The sequence below is a fragment of the Nannospalax galili genome, unplaced genomic scaffold (assembly GCF_000622305.1).
Source record: "Nannospalax galili isolate Female #2095 unplaced genomic scaffold, S.galili_v1.0 scaffold568, whole genome shotgun sequence".
In the NCBI taxonomy this organism is placed as follows: Eukaryota; Metazoa; Chordata; class Mammalia; order Rodentia; family Spalacidae; genus Nannospalax; species Nannospalax galili.
The window spans coordinates 105,644-126,669 of record NW_008359441.1 but is presented as its reverse complement, the minus strand read 5'-3'; the positions used below and the strand labels follow the sequence as shown (position 1 = coordinate 126,669).

The window sequence follows — 21,026 nt, the reverse complement described above, 5'->3', positions numbered from 1 at the left end:
TATATATATATGGTCCATATATACATGTGTGTTTATATATGAATGTGTATATATATATAGTAACAAATTTTCATTGACTACATCTTAAGTTTCAGTGACTATTTAAGATCCAGTAATAGAGCAGTGAAGAGCAAAGATAAAGAGATAAAGGCATGACTTTGACAGCTATCATTTAGGAGGGGAAGGCTATATATGCAAAACAATAAATAAGCCCTACATTGAGTGGCAAATGGTTTAAAGGAACAAGAAGTAGGGAGAGAGAGGCAGGTATTGGGAAGAATGCTCCAAAACAATGACATTTGCACAGAGAACTAAAGGCAGCACAAAAGTAATCAGGTAGAAATCTGGAAGAAGATTCCCAGTGCGAAGTCACTGAAGTGGAGGCATCCGGGAATCCTGAGAGGCCGTGGAGGGGAAGTGAGCTGGGCTGGGGTGTGCTGGAGAGAAGAGATGGCAAGTCAAGAGGGAGAGGCCAGATCAGGACCTTGTAGTCCATGCAGAGACCCAGACCAGATGCTTTTCCCACTGGAACAGAGGGGAGGGCGTGGAGAATAAAGTGAAGTAAGGGGGTTACTGCAGCACCGGAAGTAAGAGATGGGTGTCCAACAGGAAGCTGCTGCAAGAGCCCAGAGGGGAGGCAGCCATGGCAGCGGAGGTGCAAGGATATGGTCAGAATTGGGCTTATCTTAATTGACCTGTGAACGATGAAATCTAAATGGACCTGAGCATAGGGATTCCTGGTATTTCTGTATTTCAAGGGCAAATGTTGCTTATGTTGCTTGGTTTTCGTATTACAAATTAGTCTCAGGGCTGGAGAGATGGCTCAGCAGTTAAGAGCACTGGCTGCTCCTGCAGAGGACCTGGCTTCAGTCCCCAGCAACCATCTGTAAATCCAGTTCCAGGTGATCCAACGCCCTCTTCTGGCCTCCATGAGCATTGCACATATATGGCACACTTTACATACATGCAGGCAAACCACTCATATACATATACACAATAAATACATATTTATGTTTTAATTTTATTATTTTTATGTGTATGCATGTGTTGCCTGCATGTAGGTAAGTGCACCCATGTCATGCAATGCCCGCAGAAGCCAGAAGATGCTGTCAGAACCCCTGGGACTGGAGTTATGGACAATTAGCTGCCATGTGGGTGCTGGGATTCAAACCTGGGTCTTCTGCAAGGAAAACCAGTATTCTTAACCACCGAGCCATCTCTCCAGCCCCAATACCATAATTTAAAACATTAGTCTTATTACTCTTTCATTTACATCCTTCCTCCTGGTGATCTAAACACTTCTTACCTATAATGTTAATTTTAAATTATATTTTACTTTTTTGGTGTGTGTGTGTGTGTGTGTGTGTGTGTGTATGCATGTGCATGCATGCATGCACATACATACACCACTGTGGGTCCCACCCCAACTTGTGAGACTTGGTTCTCTCTTTCCACCATGTGGGTCCCAGAGGACTGGACTCAGGTCCTTGGGCTTGGCAACTGGTGTCTTTGCACACTGAGCCATCTTGCTGGCCCTGTTTTCTTACTACATTTTATTTATTTTCATGTTAATATTTCGCACTCTTCTGATGAACTTATATTTACATTGTCGTTACTTTCTACCTCACATTAGAATTTAGTAGTAATTTTTATATTAGTTTTATATTCCCACAGTTTTATTACCTATGGGAAATAGCAAAGATTACCTACTATCTATGAAATATCTAATGGCTAGAAATAAGTGTTTTGGGCTAGAGATGAATAGATGGATGGGTGGATGGGATAAAGGATGCAATGGTTTGGAAATAATGGAAGAAATGTAAGTTATTAGAAGCTAGAAATCTAAGTACGAAAGTGACTTTGACATTGCTTACCTGATATATTTACACAGTGACTGTAATAATTTAGAAGATGTTGTAAGTTATATCAACATCAGTGTATCACGATTGGCAAGTGGGTCTTTTCAAGGATAGTTTGAATGATTAGGTCAGTTGGTGAGCCTGTGCATAAGAAAATATTGGGTTTCATGCCTTCTGTATCACAGCTAAAACAAGCTTCTGTGCTTCATCAAGAACCAGGGCTATCTTCAGAAGCAATGTGCACATGGTGAGTTATATGCAACAGATAGAACAACCTAATTCAGCTTTACAGAGGTGTCGGGCAGGAATATACTCAAGGAACATGGAGACTCTTCCTTTCATCATCCCAGAACTGCCTACTGACCCCATTCTCATAGGTGAAGGGAACACAGAAGACATGTAACTTTAGCGTAGGACAACTACAAACCTAGAAATAGAATCCATATTTCTAACCTACATCCATATGGTGAGGCCCCTTCTTCATAAGAACACAAGGGTAACTTTTATTATAAATACATATTGGTTTCTTTGAAGAGCCGAGTAGTTTCAGGAGTCTGAGGTGGCATGTTGTGAAATTCAAAAGCAAATACACACCTTTAAAACATTCCCAGATAGATTTTTTTTGCTGCTGCCATCCAATGCACCTCTGACCCCACTGCAGGATCCACTCAGTCTCAGCAGATCCTCCACCCCCTGCACTGTCCACACAGCCCGAGGAGACCCCTGCACTGTCCACACAGCCTCAGCAGATTCCCCTGCACTGTCCACACAGCTCGAGCAGACTCCTGCACTGTCCATACAGTCTGAGGAGACCCCCTGAACAGTCTACACAGCCTGAGGAGACCCCCTGAACTGTCTACACAGCCTGAGGAAACCCCCCGAACTGTCTACACAGCCTCAGCAGCTGCGTTCCTCAAAGGCAGAGAAGGTTCTGCTTTAATAAAACTTTTCAAGCACTGACAAGACACTACAAAATGTGCAAATTTTGGCACATTTGAAATTTGGATCAGGAGTTAGAGATGCTCAAACATTAAAGATGATTCAAATATCCCAAAATCCAAAATGAAAATCAGAAACATGACTGGTATCAAGTATTTTGGATAAGGAATATTCAAATGGTGCTTGAAATCACTAATCTCACTGAAGTCAATAGCATGTATACGCCAAAAAACTAACTCTGCATGCATGCATTCTATTAATGAAGATATTGTGCAAGGGTTTTACATCATTGGCTCTCAGCTGGGAAAAACAGCGACCCAGAAGAGACGCTGGGATGTGAGATATTTGGGGCTGGTACAATTCGAAGATGTCGATGGTACTTAATAGGTAAAGGTCTGGAAGGCTGCTTTCCTACGAGGCATAGATGTGCCCTCCAGAAGCATTAGCCATCCTCACAGCAGTAACAACCCACTGAGAAACTTATTGATGTAACTATTTCCTAGGCAATTTAAAGTAGTGACTATGTAAAAAAGCGTGCTGTTTCTCCCTAGATCCATTGTGTTGGCAGAATCCTCTAGAGGACAGAACCAAAGCTCCATTTACCTACTGGTTATCAGGTGGGGCCCACTTTGCTCCTGGAGGCCGATTCTGCCTATGACATGGTCTCCTCTATATCCTGAACCCACAAGTGAGAATCTCTCATGTGCTACGCCCCTCTTCCAGTGAGCCTCAGTGACTGCTGCCCTCTAACTAGACCCAGATGTAAAGGGCTCAAGTTCAACCTCACTGGAAAATCTTATCCAAAAGCCAACTGATGAAAAGCCTTATACTTGCAAAATGTCTCCCTAGAAGCATTTAGACCCAGTGACAGACTGAATAACCAGGAGAGGGAATATGTATACCAGAGGCCAGAAATCCCGGGTGTCATCTTAGAATTCTGCCTTTTAATACAACAGCCCTAGCTTCTTTACAGGAAAAACTAGATTCCTAGGTTGCTCAATGATTCTCCAAAGCACTCCTCTGTATTATTTTTGCAAGTTCTTATAAGTTTAGAGTGATTTCAAAGTCAAATGTCAGGACTGGGAGATGACTGAGTGGGTAAAGTGCTTGCTGCACAAGCAGAAGTTTGAGTGTTCAGATCCACATGAAGCCATATGCAGTGGCATGTGTCTGCAGTCACACCACTCTTACTTCCAGATAGGAAGCAAAGACAGGAGAGTCCCTGGAGATTTGGGTACCAGCCTGCCTGGTGTATGCAGTGATGAACAAGGGACCCTGTCTCAAACAATGGAGAAAGCAAAAGGCACAAGGTTGGCCTTTGACCTCCACATCTGTGCTGTATGCCCTTCCCCCAACCCCAGCTTTAAAACTAAAATAAAAATAAAAAATAAATCAAATGTTATCCAAAAGAATAATGGCCTCAAAATCACATTACCAGTAAATGAGAGACAGGGTTCTAAACACTAGGCATCTGAACCTGCCATCTTGAACTATTGCACAAACATTTCTGAGAGCCTGACATCTCTGAATCCCCTAATATTTACCTAGATCAGAGCCTTTCAAACTCAGCTGTGTTTCAAAACCATCTGGGGAGTCTTTAAAAGACACTGATGTCTAGGCCTCATCCTCAAACCTCCTGCCTCAATTGGTCTGGGCTGGGATTTGAACATGAGTATCTGTGATATTTCAGTTCCCTTTGCTAAGAATCACTGTTCTAGGAGCCTTTCTTTTTAGTTATAAATGACAAGGTTAAATATGTAATATTGTGCAGCAATTAGCACAAAAGAAAATCATTCAAAAGAAACATGTTCATCCCCCTGTGATGAGCTTTACCACAAAGCAACAGTTGCGCAATCCTGACCTAAGCTGCAGAAACAGACATACTCATACAACAGGAGAGGGTATTCAGGCAATAATTTATTTCAGTCCCACCTCTGACATATATAAAACACTTCCAGACTTACTCACAAGGCAGAAAAAATTGTGACCATATTTACTCATAGAAGTTAAAGTTGGATAACTTTTTATTTGCCACCTCAAAATGATCAAGTAAAATAAGGAATGCAGATGTGGAACTGTAAGATCACAGGATGACCCCACAGACACTAAACCCTACCCTGTTAAAGAGCCTGGTAAGTGTGAGTCGGCAGACATAAGCCCCTTTACCAGCTTATCCCAAACTCTTTCAAGTGCTTTCCCTCAAAGGAAGGTGTGCACAGAGCTGACTCCTCATAAATTAGTGATGTACACTGTCTAATTTATATTTGAAGTCATGCCCCCTTGATTTACACTGGTGAAAAGGGCAGATAAAATCTTCCAAAGTTCAGGGACACGAATAAACAACGAAAAGAACTACTGAAAAGGAAATCCTTAGATACATCACAACGAAAAGAACTACTGAAAAGGAAATCCTTAGATACATCAAAGGCATCCATCCCTTCAGGAGAGGAGACGGACCATGCTGTCCAGACGGAACGCTCACCAGGCTTGTATCAGGCTGTTTGACTGTATCATGCCCTGTAATTGGCTAAGCAAACCATGGGAACAGGCTTTCATGGGAATAACTTCATGTAACTGAAGAGGAACTCCCAGGTTTGGGGACAGTGATATGTACGAAGTCTAAGCAAATAGTTTTGGTCACGAAAGCCTTAACGCTGAGTGCTATCACTAGGCCTGTTTATATCTGGTCTTCAGTGTTTAATCAGTGCCATTTTCTCTTGAATTGTTTATTGCTGACAGTGGGAAACCATGCAGTTTTATAAGCACATGTGTTCTTCTGGAGGGAGCTATTCTATTCAAAGCCACTGTCCTAGGCAAATGGAAAACTATGAGGAAATGAATTTAGTAAGTTTGTACATTGTACAACCAAGGTGAAAGTGGCAATGCTATTCAATAGCACTTGTCAACATAATCAAATAAATCCACAGCTACAGCTAACATTCCATATCTGACAAGCCAGTATTTCACAAGGAAGGGAGCTCTCTTCCCCTTTCCCTCTTTCCTTCTCCCCTTCTCTCATAAAATACAGTTTTGCATGCAACCAAGTGTGTGTGTGTGTGTGTGTGTGTGTGTGTGTGTGTGTGTGTGTGTGTGTCTTGTTCACTACAAGGCCTGGGGTGGTGTGGTGTAGTGTGGGGTGTGTGTGTGTGTGTGTGTGTGTGTGTGTGTGTGTGTGTATGCTTTTTCAGCAAGAGCAAAAACCTGGATAGAAACACATGCAACATAAACGGGTAATCCAACGTGTAGCAGTTAAAGAAGATGGATGCTTATGTAGGAAGAACTCCAAGATGGACATTTTTAACTCACTACCTCCAGTACAAAAAAAAGGTCACAATAAAAGCACCAGTGTGAACAACGTATGTGTATTTTAAAACGCACACACGAGACCTGAACTATGAATTGGCGAAGAGTTTCAAATTGGTAACTGTGAAGTTCTTCGTTTTCTCTGCATTAATTTACATTCTCTGCATTAATTCATGTATGAATGTTCAAAGAGAGTTTTCCCTTGTTTGGAAGATCAGAGCAATTAATTCAATGACTCCTCGAGGCTTGCACACGGGGGCAGGGTGGGGGGGCTAACAAGGCCTAGAACCCCACGTGCTCACTCATTCTCAGCTCCAACACAGGTTGCAACTGTGGTGTTAAAAAAAATAAGTCAGGTGAGGGGCTGGAGAGATGGCTCCGCGGTTAAGAGCACTGACTGCTCTTGCAGAGGACCCGGGTTCTATTTCCTGCACCCACATGGCGTCTATGAACCATCCTTAAGTCCAGTTCCAGGGTAATTTGAAGCCCTCTTCTGACCTCTGCAGCACTGCATGACACGGGTGCACTCACATACATGCAGGCAATACACTCAACTCATACACATAAAATAAAAATAATAAATAAAATATTTTTTAAAAAAGAATGTCAAGTGAGATGCCAAGCACCCAAGTGAATGTCTGAATCGTCTGGAATTCAGAAGGAAGCCAAGAAGAGACAAATTTGGCCAAGAGGTTAATGGAGAAGATGGTGACAGCATACCTGGATGGTTTGAGTCCAGCCTTCCTTGCTGAATGCTAGCAGTCCTAGTGTAAGGAAGAGGGAAGGGAGATGGGGGATGAAAGATGGAGGTAGGAAAGAAGGCAAAGAGAGGACAGAGGTGGGGAAGGAGGGAAGAAAAGAAAAGGAGGGAAAAGGAGGGAAGGATGGATTAAAATCATTTCAGAAGCATATATGCATATGCATATACATTATATATGTGTACACACACACATACACAAACATGGCTTGAGATAAAAATTCTGAAGCACTCATGTCCCTTTCAGCCTTTCTGATAAAGGCACAGTCCACCTGTTCTAACTGACTAAATAATAATTATCATTATTGTAGGCATTCATCCATAAAGAGCTTGTGCTGGAGATGTTGAGAAGATGCAGATGCAGCTCTTATAATATTTAAGTGCCTGTTAGCATACCGATATTTAAGATCTAATGTAACAATCCTTTTTTTTTTCTTTTACCCCACTAAGCATATTGGAAAGATCTGGGTACTGGGGCTGGAGAGATGGCTCAGTGGTTAAGAGCACTGGTTGTTCTTGCAGAGGACACAGGTTTGATTCCCAGCGCTCACATGGCTGTTAACAACCATTCTTAACTTCAGTTCCAGGGGAATCTGATGCCCTCTTCTGACCTCCACAGGCATTGCACATGAGTGCACTTACATACATGCAGGCAATACACTCATATACATAAAAAATAAATATTTTTTTAAAAGACGGGTACTTTGAAGAAAAACAATACATATGATAAGGCTTCAAATAGTCTGCTTGCTCTGTGCAGAACCTGGGTGTTCACAATAAAGAACAGCTTCACAAATGGCCCCAATGGGTACCTACAGGTAACTACCAACTTCTGCCCCCAAAGCCAAGGCATCATGTTGGCACTCAGAAATTTCGAAATCTTGGAGAAATTCAGATTTTCAAGTTAGGGGAGTCTCTTGAGCATTCACACAGAGTGAATTTCTTGCAATCAAGCATTCTTGAGCCCAGATTGGGGGGTCCTGGCACCACCCTCATCTTACCGGTAGAGAAATTACACTCACAGAGGTTAAGCCATATGCCTGGCTGCACAGTAGTGAAGGGAAAGAGCCTGGAACTTCAGAGTCTGAGCACAAAGCCCCAAAGTACTGCCAAACAGGAGGGACTGAACCCTGGCGTGTGGTGATCTACATCCTCCCTCCACTATCACCGTCTTTAAGTGTTTTCCTTCCCCTACAAGACTCCAGAAATTCCCATCACTGGGACTGCCAACACCCTAGTGATTCTGTTCCTATTATGACAAGCCTGGAAAGCCTTCAGGACTGGAGGAAACCATGTTCAATGGCCATTTCCTACCCAGATCACCTCCAGGTTCAAAGTGAACCATCAAGCATGGAGCTCCAACTGTGTGAGGAGATCGCACCATGAATCTTGCTGATACTCTGACAGAGTGACCGTTGCCACTGTGCAGATGAGAAAACTGAGGCACATGGACAGAAAGCAAGCCTGGGAGTCACAGGAAGCTGGAAGTATGGCTGAGAAAGATCCAGAAGGAACAATGCTTAGTGGCCACATCACTACAGGGAGGCAGCACAAAGGGAGGCTACACACAAGACCTCTCCTGTCGACCTTAGCCACCCTAGAGTTCAGCTCCCTGGCAAGAACTCTGGTCCTTTAAAATAATTTTTTTAAAGTTTGGTTTGGCATCTTGCTCAGCTGTTGTTATAAGCAAATAATTTTCTTCACAAATCATGTCATAGGAGAACAGAGAGAAGAGAAGCCAAGAAAATAAAAAGGTCTTTTTACCCTTGATGAATTGAATAATAGCCTAAGAAAACATCTTTGATTTGGGTCAGCCTGTATCAAAAACCATGCAAATACAACCCAGTCTAATCCTTAATTTCACATGATCCTCTCAAGTGACCATGAAGTTCCAAGGGGGTAGATGTAATTCAACAACCCTGCTAACAAACGAGTCCCTGCAAAGCAGGGGACCCACAGCCTCAGGTCATTCATTTAACTTCAGCCCTTTTATGAATGGAAATCAGCTTTCTAAAGACAGCTTGGCAGGCAGTGACCAGCAACAGATAATTTGGTGACTGAGCTTTCTGAGTTATAAAATACTTTTGAAAAGGAGACATCAAAGCTCCCATCATCTATTCAAATCCAATTGCCTCGAAAGCTCCTTGCGGGGACCCAGGCTCTCTGGAGAATGGTCACTGCCAGCAGGCACAGGCTGCAAAGGCCACCTCTGAAGAAAGATACAGTGGAGATGTTCGGGCAGCTAGCCACGAGGAGACGAAAGAAAGGAAAGGAAAGGAAGTGGCAAATCTGGATGGGACAGCAGAATCTAGGCTGGAAGAGATTCTTGAGGTAACCCTGGCACCCACTCTGCTGAGAGCCTCTGATGCCACGCAGAATCAGGATGATGATCTAACACCGGACAGAAGGCCTGGCAACAACCGAAGAGCAGTCCTCACAACCAGTTTTGCTGGGGTTATCAAAGGTCAGTAGACCTATGCACTACAGAACAGTCATGAGGTCAGTGACAATGGCTCTCTCTCTCTCTCTCTCTCTCTCTCTCTCTCTCTCTGTGTGTGTGTGTGTGTGTGTATGTGTGTGTGCACTCGATTGGTGTGATGAATGGGGCTTGGTTTAGACTGAGTTTCATAAAATGAAAATTACCTTAGACATAGCAATTGTTCTTTTATTGTGAAGCATAGAATCCTGGTACAAGATGTCAATTAAAAATGTTTTTACAATGGATGGGTTGGTCAAACCAGGATAGATTCCATCTTTTGGAGATTCAAAATGCACGCTAGTGTATTAAAAGGTGTAAAATGGCCGAGGATGTAGCACAGTTGGTACAGTGCCCGCCTAATAGGCACTAAGCCCCGAGTTCGATTCCTAGCATCACAGAAAACCAGCTACGGAAGCATACCTCAAGAGGTGTAGGCAGGAGACTCAGGGGTTCAAGGTCGTCTTCAGCTACATAGTAAGCTTGTGACAGCTCCCCCGACACAAACATAGGAAATGTGTTACATGTGCAACAATAAAGACACTTCTTTTAAGCCTGACAGTTCCCTAATTCATGTGACAATGGAACTCATGTACCTGGAGTCTCACAGTTAGAAAGCAAGATGCGTTTGGGGAGTTTATTGCTTTCCTGGTGGCTTGTTACCATGAAACTGTGCTTCTCAAAAAAATCCATGCCCAAACAAGCTGGAGAAAGTCTAGGCTTAAACAGAATCAAGCAGTTGCAGTTGTCAGCAATGTGGGACTTGCTGCCTCACTGGAATGTTCACGTGCACTGCAGAGCTCTGAGAGGTGATATTTGGCACTACCGTAACCAGACTGGCCCCCTCCAAAGACATATGCTGTAAGTTCTTTGTTCCTGAGTTCTGCCAAGTCACAGCTGAGTTCAGAATAAAATGGGAATTCTAGGGCTAAGAGCCCTGCGGCCATTATTCTTACAGGTGTGTCTAATCCACAGTCTTTGGGCCATATGTGGCCAAGGAGAACTATGAACTGCAACCCCAAATCCTAAACTTATCTAAAGGCTTATATTGTTTGTGGTTTAGATTTTTAGTGATTGCTGTACTGCATGGTTGTCCAGTATGAACTCTGTAGATAATAACATTCTGTCCAACATCCAAAGGTTAGACACTTCTGTTAGAACATCTTGATGGTTCTAGGGTCCTCCCCATCCACAGATTTACTGGTGGTATTCTGAACACTATGTGACAGGACAGAGGCTGATAAACAACTGTTGAATGAAGGAATTGGTGACTCAATGTATCCTTGCCATAAATTCCCAAGACACAAGCATTTTCAGTAAGTACCTCTCAAATACTAATATGCATCCAAACCACTTGCAAAATTAAACAAAATGCAATTCTGGGCCAAACTTTCAGTTCCAAGACAAGGAGTCTATATTTTCAGTCCCTTAAATGAAGCTAAAGGAGTTGATCACACTCTTCTGAGAACTCAGTCTCAACAGGTCACTGAGGTAGAATATTTTAAACCAATAAAATCTTTCAGAAGAAAGGCACAGGTTTGTCTGACAGGAAATAAAACTAAAGGAATGCAGTTGGAAATCTGAAGTTGGTTGCAGTTCTGCAGAAGGTGAGGTCTCCCTCCAGCAACCTAGGTTTGCTGGGTGTAATGACCTTCTTTCACATTGCTGTGGGTTGTTGGGGAGACTGCATACATAGAAAAGACAGATAGGACCGGCAGTGATGGGCCAGGTTAATCTGTAATCCTGAGATTCTAGGATGAAGCCAAACACCTTCACCGCCTTCAAGGTCAGCAGGTGGAAGGGGCAGGAGTGATCTGTAAAAGGCATTCAGCATTAAAATGCAGTCACCTACAGACACAGTCTTTGGGCCATATGCAAACCAGTATAGATTCCATCTTTTGGAGATTCAAAACAATGGTAGGCAGACTCACTTCTGTTTTGTGAACTATTACAAGGAACAACCCACTCCTTAAAAAAGTGAGATCTGTCAGCTTGAGGTGGTAGGTTCACAGTACATTCTTTTTTCAAAAAATATTTTATTTAATAATTTTATGTGTATATGTGTATCGCCTGTATGTAAGCGCACCCGTGTCGTGCAGCACCCATGGAGGTCAGAGGAGGGCGTCAGATCCCCTAGAACTGGAGTTACGGACAGTTGTTAGCTGTCATGTGGGTGCTGGGATTCGAACCTGGATCCTCTGCAAGAACAGCCAGTGTTCTTAACTACTGAGCCATCTCTCCAGCCCCTTTCACAGTACATTCTAAGAAAGTATTACAAACGTAGGTAATTTTGAATTATTCAGGGAAATCCCTGCTAGAAAAATTCCAGCTACAGGGTGTATGCCTGCTTTCAGGAAGCACAGTTGTATTTTAGTGCTCTGTTCTACCTTGTCCCATTTTCTTTAGAGGGTTCCCTGGCAGCCAAAGCAGTGGTTCACTTTCCCACTGGGTGCTCCGCCAAATCACTGAAAGGTGATGGATTCATTTCCTAATACATGCTGCAAAAATACTGGGAGATGGTGATCAAATCTAAATGGATCCTGAAGCCAGTGATCCGGCCCGAATCTTGGGGAAATTCTGAGATAGAAGCATCCCATGAGGGCCTTCAATCTCAAACTCATCCATCTCCTGTCTGTTTCTGCGTTAACAGATGAACTGTCCATCTCTTCTTGCATGCTAACTTTTTGACCAGTCACTCTGATGAGCCTCTTAGACCCATGTTCTTCTCTTGAACTCCTGGATCATCTGCACTGTTCTGAATCCATGAGTGTGGTTGCTAATTAACTCTAATTAGAGGAGTTATGAACCTCCTGCTTGGCCCAAGAAGCTGAGTGATGTCTATAGGTAGGTAGAAAATGGAAGACTTTGCCCATTCTCTACGTCATCTCCCAGTGTTCCTAATGAAACGTTCCCTCAACATAAAACCTTAAGTGTATCTCCCAGTTGTTGGCTGGGAGAATGGAAAGGGACGGAACAGAGTTAAGATGAACTGATTTTCTCCCTACCCCTTGCCAAACAGACTCTTCCACTGTCAACAAATTAGATAAATCAGAGTCATATGCCTAGAGATGACAATGGGCTAGGAAATCAGCTCAGACTCAAAAATGGAAACAAGGCCCAGAGAGGTCAAGCTAAGTCCATACACTTGGCTTGTTGAAAAGTAAAGACAACCTTAATTCTTCCATAAGGCAGACCTGCACAACAGATTTTTCACATGACTTGCTTTTTCAAAATCAAATAGATGTTGCTGGAGATCAATAGCCATAGGGAAGAGGATATGAAATTGACAGTCTTGTTACTGGCCACTGAAAAAGGAACAAACACCACAATTTGGGTTGAAGCATGCATGCAACGTTTTATCCATATATAGTGGAGAGATCACAAAGTATATAAATAACTAATAAGCTAAAGTAAAGGGGTGGTACTGAACCTCATTAAGCCTCAGAATGATATGAAGGCTATCAGGTGGCACCCACTTCATACTCATCAAATGACTAACACAGAAAAGGCAAACAGTATCAAGTCCTGGTGAAAATGTGAAACAAGGGAAAATTTCTCATACACGACTGACAGAAGTGTACATTAGCAAAGCTGGTTGGTAATACCTACTAAAACTAAACCCATGCCTACCCCATACACAACAACTTTATTCTTAGTTTATATTCAACTGAACAGTAATTAAATACTACCATGGAACCATTACAGAATCTTCATACTGAGAAATATATTATGATTACTGGGCAATAATTTTAAATAGCATACATAAAGGATGTTGTAAGTTTGGGCAATGGTAACCTCTGGTGGGTAGTGAAGGAGGGAAAAATTGAGGGTCTCTAAAGGCACTAATCAAATAATGTTCCATTTGATCTGGACTCATATGTATGGGTGGAAACTTTGGGAAAATTAATCAAGTTTTACTGTTACAATTTTAAAAAATATTTTATTTATTACTTTTATTTGACAGGTATGAGTGTATTGTCTGCATGTGTGTAATTGCATCCATGTCGTGCAATGCCTGTGGAGTTCAGAAGAGGGCATTGGATTTCCCTGGAGTTCAACAGTTGTTAGCTGCCATGTGGGTGCTGGGAATCAAACTCAGGTCCTCTGCAAGAGCAGCCAGTGCTCTTAACCACTGAGCCATCACTCCAGTTCCTGTTACAATTTTTTCTACACGTACAGTTTAAACAGTTTTGTATCGATATGTTTCAACACAAGATAATAAAAATTAATACAGGGCAGGGTCAGCATTTGCTAGTTGGAGTTCTGTCTTTTCTCATTGTATTTCTTACTGTTTTACTGAGTATGCTTTTATGCATTTCACAGCTGTTTGATGGGTGAATGGAGAGGAAGGGTAACAGAGTAAAGATAAACTTACTTCCCTACCCCTCACCAACTAGGCTCTACCAGTGTCGATATAACAGATAATCAGAATCAGATGGTAATGATCTTAGAAATCATCTCTCATGGCTCCCAAGAGCAAAATGAGTCCCAGAGATGTCTAAGACCACACACCTGACTTGTGGAAAAGTAGACACCCTGAGCCTCCCAGGAAGCCAACTAGCATATCAATTGCTTTTTTCACAACTGTGAAAGACAGGAAAATCTGCCTTTTCTATCTTTTCTTCTGCCTTAGGTAGTAATTTCTCTCTGTTCAAAAGTGAAACTCAGGAAGAATAACCTACCATCCATTAATGAGACAACTAATTAGATTTCCTGTCACTCCCAGAGAGCAGAATTCTGGGTACTCAGCACGGTGACAGGGTAAGTTTTGTGAGAAAGAGAAAAACTAGAGAACCAGGAATTGCTGGAGCACTTTCCACATGTTACTTCCCCTCTGCAGGCCTGGGATACAATCTCTTCTGTTATTCCCATTATGATTACATTTTATTTATTTTGTATGCATGTGTGGATGTCTGACGATGTATGTCAGTGTGTGGGAGTCATGTGGATCACAGGGATTAAACTCAAGTCATCAGGCTTGGTAGCAGGGCCTTTACCCGCTGAGCCCCCTTACTGGCCCTAGTTCCATTTTTAGAGATGAGGGAACTAAATACATAGAAAGCCCCATTAGTAAGTGCTGGTGTGAGATCAGAAACTGGGCTCACTGCTGTCAACGGTGAGTACACGGGAGAAGACACAGTGGCATGCCTAACTCGTGGGGACTTTGGACTATTAGAATAGTCAAGAGAAAAGGAAAATACAAAGGTAATGCCAAAAACCAGCAGAAGACTCTCCACAATGAGGCAAACAGCAGCCAAGGTGAGTTCATGCACGTGTGCATATGCATGTGTGTAGCCATGTCATAAAGCACAGGGCATTGGTGAGCCAGAGTTATCATTCAAATGCATCAGCCTAGTTGGAAGTTGTTAAATCTCTGCTTTATTTTATAATTTAAATACACTAAAGAACATAGTGACTGTGGTTAGGGTTCTGGCTGGATTCCAAGATACACTATGAAAAAAAGTTGTAACTAAAAATCTTAACCAGAAAATACGCGAGCCCTCGGTCACCCTCCCTCCCTGCAAGCCTGCCTCCTGCCTAGCCCTGTAGCATACTGTCCGCACATCAGAAGCCGACTCTCAATTAGGCTTGTCACTTTTTCACTCTTCTGGCCATGGCACAACATGATCATCACGTGTCTCTCATGCCAACTCTGTCAATCTGAGACATTTTCCATTGCAACAAAAAAATCAAAGCCTAGGATGTCATTTACCGCTGCCTCATATCTGATTGGATCCCAAGTACCATTTACACAGATATTCGTGGCCTGGTACTCAACACATAAAGATTACACAGAAAGGAAATGACACTTGTTCCAAGGGCTTTTATGTGTCCTGCCTCCATGGATGCGACACGTTATCCTTACAGCCCACAAACACATCAGACCACAAAGGGGATGTCTTCTATAAGCAGGATAACATCAACGCATTTCTTCAATGAAAACAAAAAGACCTCCCTTCAGTCAAGTTGAAGGTGGGGCTTACCACTGCTGCTGAATACAGTTTTAGATGGAATACAGTTTTCCCTTTTCAAAGTAATGTAGATGCATGTAGCCTGCTAGATTCGTAGAATGCCTGGTCTCCCAAGACTTAGCAAAGCGAATGGCATCCATCAAATTAATATCCTTGGGGAGATCATCTCAAACATGGAGAATGAAAGGACCCAGACCATTAAAAAATCAAAAGAATGTTCTAAGCTAAAGTTCCATTATATTTTCTCTTGTTCAGAAAGCAGATTAGATTAATTCAATTGAGATTATAAATATCAAAGCTGACAGTATAAATGTGTGGAGTTGGCTGGAAGAGAGCTTAATATTGCAGACATCTGCTCATTCAAGTTCTAAGAAACACAAAAGCTCAGCTCTACTAGACTGGGGCAGACTTACCAAGCCAGCACACGTAGACACGGCAACAGAAGATGAACTGTCATTTCTGATAAATCCCTGATAGAAACAGCGCTGCACCTCGGGCTCCTGGGTCTCTAAAGGACCATCTTTTCCAAGTACCTGGACCATAAAGTGACTGCTCAAAATCGCCGAGGGCTGAAGTTCTAAGTGGAGTTCCTGTCCAAATGCTGAAAATCGGTAGTGCAGGGAGCTGCTGGCACCGTGCACAGATCGCCTTTTCCTGCTGCTGTGCAAAATGTCGTGTGAGATGTATGACCCACCTGAGTCCACTTCTACTGGTGTGACGAAGGCATAATCTGCAAGGGGGGAAAGTTTAGCTGTCAGCAACCAGATTCCATGATGCCACAGGGTTACTTTCTACATGCTGGCCGAAGCCAGTAGACAGATCACAGAAACCTATTGGTACCTATACTGAGTGGAATTCACAGTGGCTCATGTGCCTTGCATTCCCTACAACCAGGCTCTGCCACCTTAACTGCTGTAGAGGCTAAGGCTGGGGATGTGGCTCAATGGTACATAACTAGCCTCACAATCACAAGGCTGGGGATTCTATCTCTAGCACTGAAAAAAAGGGAGGGGGCAACAACAAATCCTACAGAAACAGAAAATGAAATGCAACTTTTGATAAGTTTTAAGAATATTGGGGGGGGGTAGGTCACAACTCAGAGCCTAGAAAGAAAAAGAAATATGTGGCCCCTTACATTGGCCATAGAGTCATGTGTCAGCATTTAAAAAAAATATTTTGGAGACAAAAAATAAATCAATATATATATATAAAAGTACAAAGATTAGTAAGTGGGAACTTTTCTTCCAGGAGATTAATAGCTTTGTGCTTAAGTTGGATTGAGAGCATTTTTTCTGCCTGAGTTTAAATTGCAAATAACTCAAAAGTGGTGTGTGGATCCCTCAGCTCATTAACAAGGGATAACTGGCTGGTTCACATCCCAGAACCTCTTACGCCTGATGACAGAACTCCTGCATGTGGGTTCTCCCTTAGCACTTTACTCGGAGCTGTCACAGGGGACAGTCCCATCTAACCAGAGGCCTAAAATACAACATCTTCAGCGAAAAATGCCTCAAAATCATCAGCATCCTAGATAGAGTCTGATGCTGAAAACTGCTCAGACATGTCGGAGGGGGCGTGGTGGATCAGGGGACACCTGGAAAGGCGTGTTTAAAAATGCCTTCCCCATGGCTCCTCAGAGCAGCTCTAATCTAGCTACGTTTTCCAGAGAGGGGTGGGGGAGCTAGGAAACAATTTGCTGTTTGAAAGAGCAAAGCCAGCACACTGCTTCCTTTCACAAAACATTGAAACTGAAAAGCATCATCCCACAAAATGATGTGGAACATGCCCTGTGTGCATTAGAAAAAAAGTTTGTCTTTCCACTTTCGAGGCACAGAATGGGAAACTAATTTGGAAAGTGTTTAGAGATTCCAAACGACTAAGAGGCATGCCTGAGTCACTTGGGTCCTTGGCTCAGAGGAGAGAGAAAAAAAAAAAAAAAAAAGGAATTTCCCTTCCCCAAACAGTCAACAACAATAAAATGAAAAAAACTCTAAACACCAAGGAATCCAGAAGTCCTTCAACATGCAGGCATCAGTACATGATAGACTAATTAGATTCTAATTAAGCTCACATCTGGGAAGAAACCCCAAAATGACAACAACTCTCCCAGTTTCCTTCTGTGCTAAAACCATTTGTGACTTTTAAGGTCTGGGCAACTCTTAAGTTCTTCATTCCGAACTCCATTTTTCTCTTTTCTCTAAACTAGAAATGTCATAAAATTGACATGCTTTTTTTTTTTTTTCAGAAAATGAAAGGGGGGGGGTAAAGAAAACCACATTTTCCCTTCCTTTACCCTTAAATCTCTGAGTAGGACACATTTTGTTTCTCTTACAAATCTCTGATATGTTGCTTTGTAGGTATGTGGCTTTTGATTAAATGCAGGCTTTTTTTTTTTTTTTTTAAAGAGAAAATCCATTTTCTCCCTCTACCAAAGTCACATCTGACTATCTAATAGCCACCTCTAACATAAGGTCCAGACAGTTTCTACACCAAGTTGTCTCTTACCCCCTTGTTCAAAATCACCTCAAACTGTGAAAGCCTTATCCAGCCACCACCTCCCCCACCCACACTGCCCCAGATACCTGCTAATGTTTGCTTCTTAGGGAAGGACAAGCAGGCTGTTAGTTACATTCAGTCCTTGTTGGGAAAGGGGGTAGTGCAAGGCACCCTGTAAAGTATGATTTATCAGTTCATTTGGCTAAAGATGGCCCTTCTAGGGGCAGGAGAGGCAGCTCAGTTGGTAGAGTGCTTGCCTAACATGCAAGGCGACCAGGCCCTAGGGCCAATCCTCATCATTGTATAAACTAGTTATGTTGGCACTTGCCTGTAAAACTAGTACTAGGGAGGTGGGGGCAGGAGGATCAGCAGTTCAAAGTCATCCTCATTTATATAGCTGGAGGCCAACCTGGGCTATGTGAGACCCTGTCTCAAAATTAAACCAGAAACCACAATAACAAACCCAAGTGGTGTTTCCAGTCTATGGCTAGGACAGAAGGGATCCTTAGCCATTACATCCAGGTGGAACAAGAAGGGACGACTTTAGAAACTACAGGCTCTGACTGGATAAATGGTGAATTTCTTAAGAGATCATTTCTGGATCTCTTATCCTCTCACCTCTCAGCCCTGCCCCCAATTCTCTGGAAACCCTCGTGCATAATTCCAGGATCTCCCAGTCCCAACATGACCCCTTTTGCACCCTGGCAAGAAGAATCCATCCTACAAAAATGAAAATTTTAGAATCCCAAGAAACCCAGGTTGGGTTAGGGTTGGGGTTGGGGTTGGGTTAGGCCAGGGCAAATATCAGCTGTTCACCTGCAGCTGGTGGTAAACAGTGAAAACAAGGGTTTCCATTCTGGGCAGCACTCGGAAGATGGGAGTGAAGGGTGTTCTTCAAGTTTGAGGCAGGGGGAACTTCAGGAGACAGGACTCCAACACTTTGAACCACCACTTTCCACTAAAAGTTATCTTTGGGCATTCATGAAACACGGGGGTGATGAGAAGGGGGCGGTGGGAAGGAAGCCCTCTTTCAAAAATCAGTTGCCGCGGCTTCCCAGGGGAGGAAGGAAATAAGGAGCCCCTGATTATCACTTCCCTAGCCGGTGCCCACTTCCTTTTTAATTCCTCGCTGCAGTTCAGATTATTTTTCTTAACAAGCCATCTGTGAAGGCAAAGTATTTTCTCATCTATGCGACTTGCCCCTTCAGGCACCGATTTTCTGATAAGTTCACAGACTTGGCTCTATCCCCCACTCTCCCAATCCCCCCTCTCCCACTACAGAACCTGGTCCCAGGCAGCACACACCTGCCAGGTTAGGAGATGCGCTTTGTCTATCTTTTATCTCTCTCGAAGACAAAGAGGATAGAGTGCCTGGAAAAAGCCCTTCTTGAGGGGAGGGAGAGAGGGCCAATACGAACCATAGTTTAATCCGCTGCCACCGCTGCCGCTGTCACTGTCACTGGCTAAGGTGGCGGCGACCCAGGCAAAACAGAAGCAGCACAGCTGGAGCGCCTGCAAGAGAAAAAGGCGACACCCGCGCGTGAGCAGCGCCGCGGGGCAGGCGCCTCCCGGGTCCCCGCTGTGCGGCGCGCCCCTCGGAGGTGGCACCTGCCTTGGCTAGACGCCCCAGTCCCGCGGGGCCCCACGGCGGACCGGGACCCGCAGCCCGGAGGGCGCACGCGAGCAGAAGGGCGCACTCCATGGTCAGGTGCGAGCGCGGAGGCTGCGGGCCCCACGCATCGTCCCCGGGGGCCGCGGAGCCCCAGGTGCGAGTGGCCGCCGCGGCTCACATGGCAGCGCGGGAGCCCTGGAGTCAGTCCCTTGCTCGGGCTGCGCGGGTCTGCGGCGCTCGGGGGATGCAGGGGGTGCTCCCCCAGCCCGGGCTGCGGCGTCGGGGGCTGGGAGGCTGTGTCGCTGCCCCGCCGCCGGCTCGCGCGCGTGTCGGTAACGGGGTGATCTTCTGCGGCTCCCGGCCGTGCAGCGCCAGCTGGCTCCCCTAGCGCGCCGGAGCCGAGCGCCCGCCTCTCCACCGCGCAGTGATTGGCGACCCGCGGCTTCCCCGGGCTCCTCCAGCTCCCGTGCTGCAAAGGGCGTGGGATTCCCGGGCCTGGGCTCCGAGGGAGGAGGGGAGGGGGCGGGGAGGCCGGGTAGGATGGAGGGGGAGGGAGGGACAGACGGCCCAACCGGGAGAGGGAGAGCAGCGCCTTGGGTCCACCAAGGTCCTAACCAAAGCGCACAAAGGGGTGAGCTGAAGTGGGAGGCTCAGGTAAGAGGCGTGACCTCTGGACTAGTCCGAGGACAGCGTGAAGAAAGCCAGGGCTCTCTGGACAAGGGTCTACGCATTAGCATCAGCTTTATCTGATTTGCGGAATCTCCTTTGCCCTGTCCTGACCAGGTGGGAATCATGAACCTTTGATAAAGGTATGCAAATTGAGGCTTGGATGCGCTCAAGATCACCTTCCTACCCAGACTCCTGCCAATAGCCCACGTATCTAGAGCAGTTTGAAGGCTAAACAGTGAGTCTGTCATGGCCCCACTGTGTGACTCACGCCCTGCCACCCGCACTGAGGTGGTCTTCCCCAGGTTCTCTCTCTCCAACAAGTTGAATCTTGCCCCCAGACATCCAAACCTCCCCATACCAGCCCTAAGAAAAACAGCTTGCCCTGTGCATGTGCTGTCTCAGAGTCTCAGTGTCTCAAGGAATTTATGTTTTGGTCCCTACAGTTTGCAGTGAGGAACAAAATACTTTAAATAGGGTAGTGGGAAAGACCTTCACAGAGTAACTCAGCTGTAAACAGTAACAGAACCATAATGACCACAGATATCAATAATAACATTTAATAGACTCCTAACTAAAGTAGAAAGGTAAGAAAATAATTTAATTGGGGGCTTGGGGGGAGACTATCTGACATCTGATATCTCTTAGATGTCATTGAAAATGAGGGCCAAACCCAGTAAGGAAGAGGGGACTAGGTATCCAATCTGCTATGAGAGGGCTCACAGCATAATCAAATAGTTTGAAACAGGAGGAGCCTGAAGCAAGAAACATGCTTGCCAGGATGGAAGAGTTACAGGCCAAAGACAGAGACTAAGACAGCAGGTTGCTGAGTGAGAAGGCCCTTGTAGGGTGGGCTAGGCATAAAGCCTGCTGTTAGATCTCAGTGAATGTGTGCTTGTGTATATGTAGGCACAGCATCTAAAGAACACCTGAAGTAAATCTTGCT

At 44.3% G+C, this 21,026-nt stretch overlaps 1 protein-coding gene across 1 annotated transcript in view; it reads right to left on the bottom strand.

Annotated features, from left to right (window-relative positions):
• The window catches only part of Adamts18 (ADAM metallopeptidase with thrombospondin type 1 motif 18), a 161,630-nt gene extending 142,108 nt beyond the window's left edge, over window positions 1-19,522 (bottom strand). The window contains exons 1-3 of the mRNA XM_008822946.2: window positions 19,415-19,522; window positions 19,221-19,314; window positions 15,720-16,036 (exon numbers count right to left, since the gene is read on the bottom strand). Coding sequence (XP_008821168.1) covers window positions 15,720-16,036; window positions 19,221-19,314; window positions 19,415-19,504 — 501 coding nt within the window. The 5' untranslated portion in view covers window positions 19,505-19,522. The remainder of the gene's footprint in view (window positions 1-15,719; window positions 16,037-19,220; window positions 19,315-19,414) is intronic.
• Between the last annotated feature and the right edge of the window lie 1,504 nt (window positions 19,523-21,026).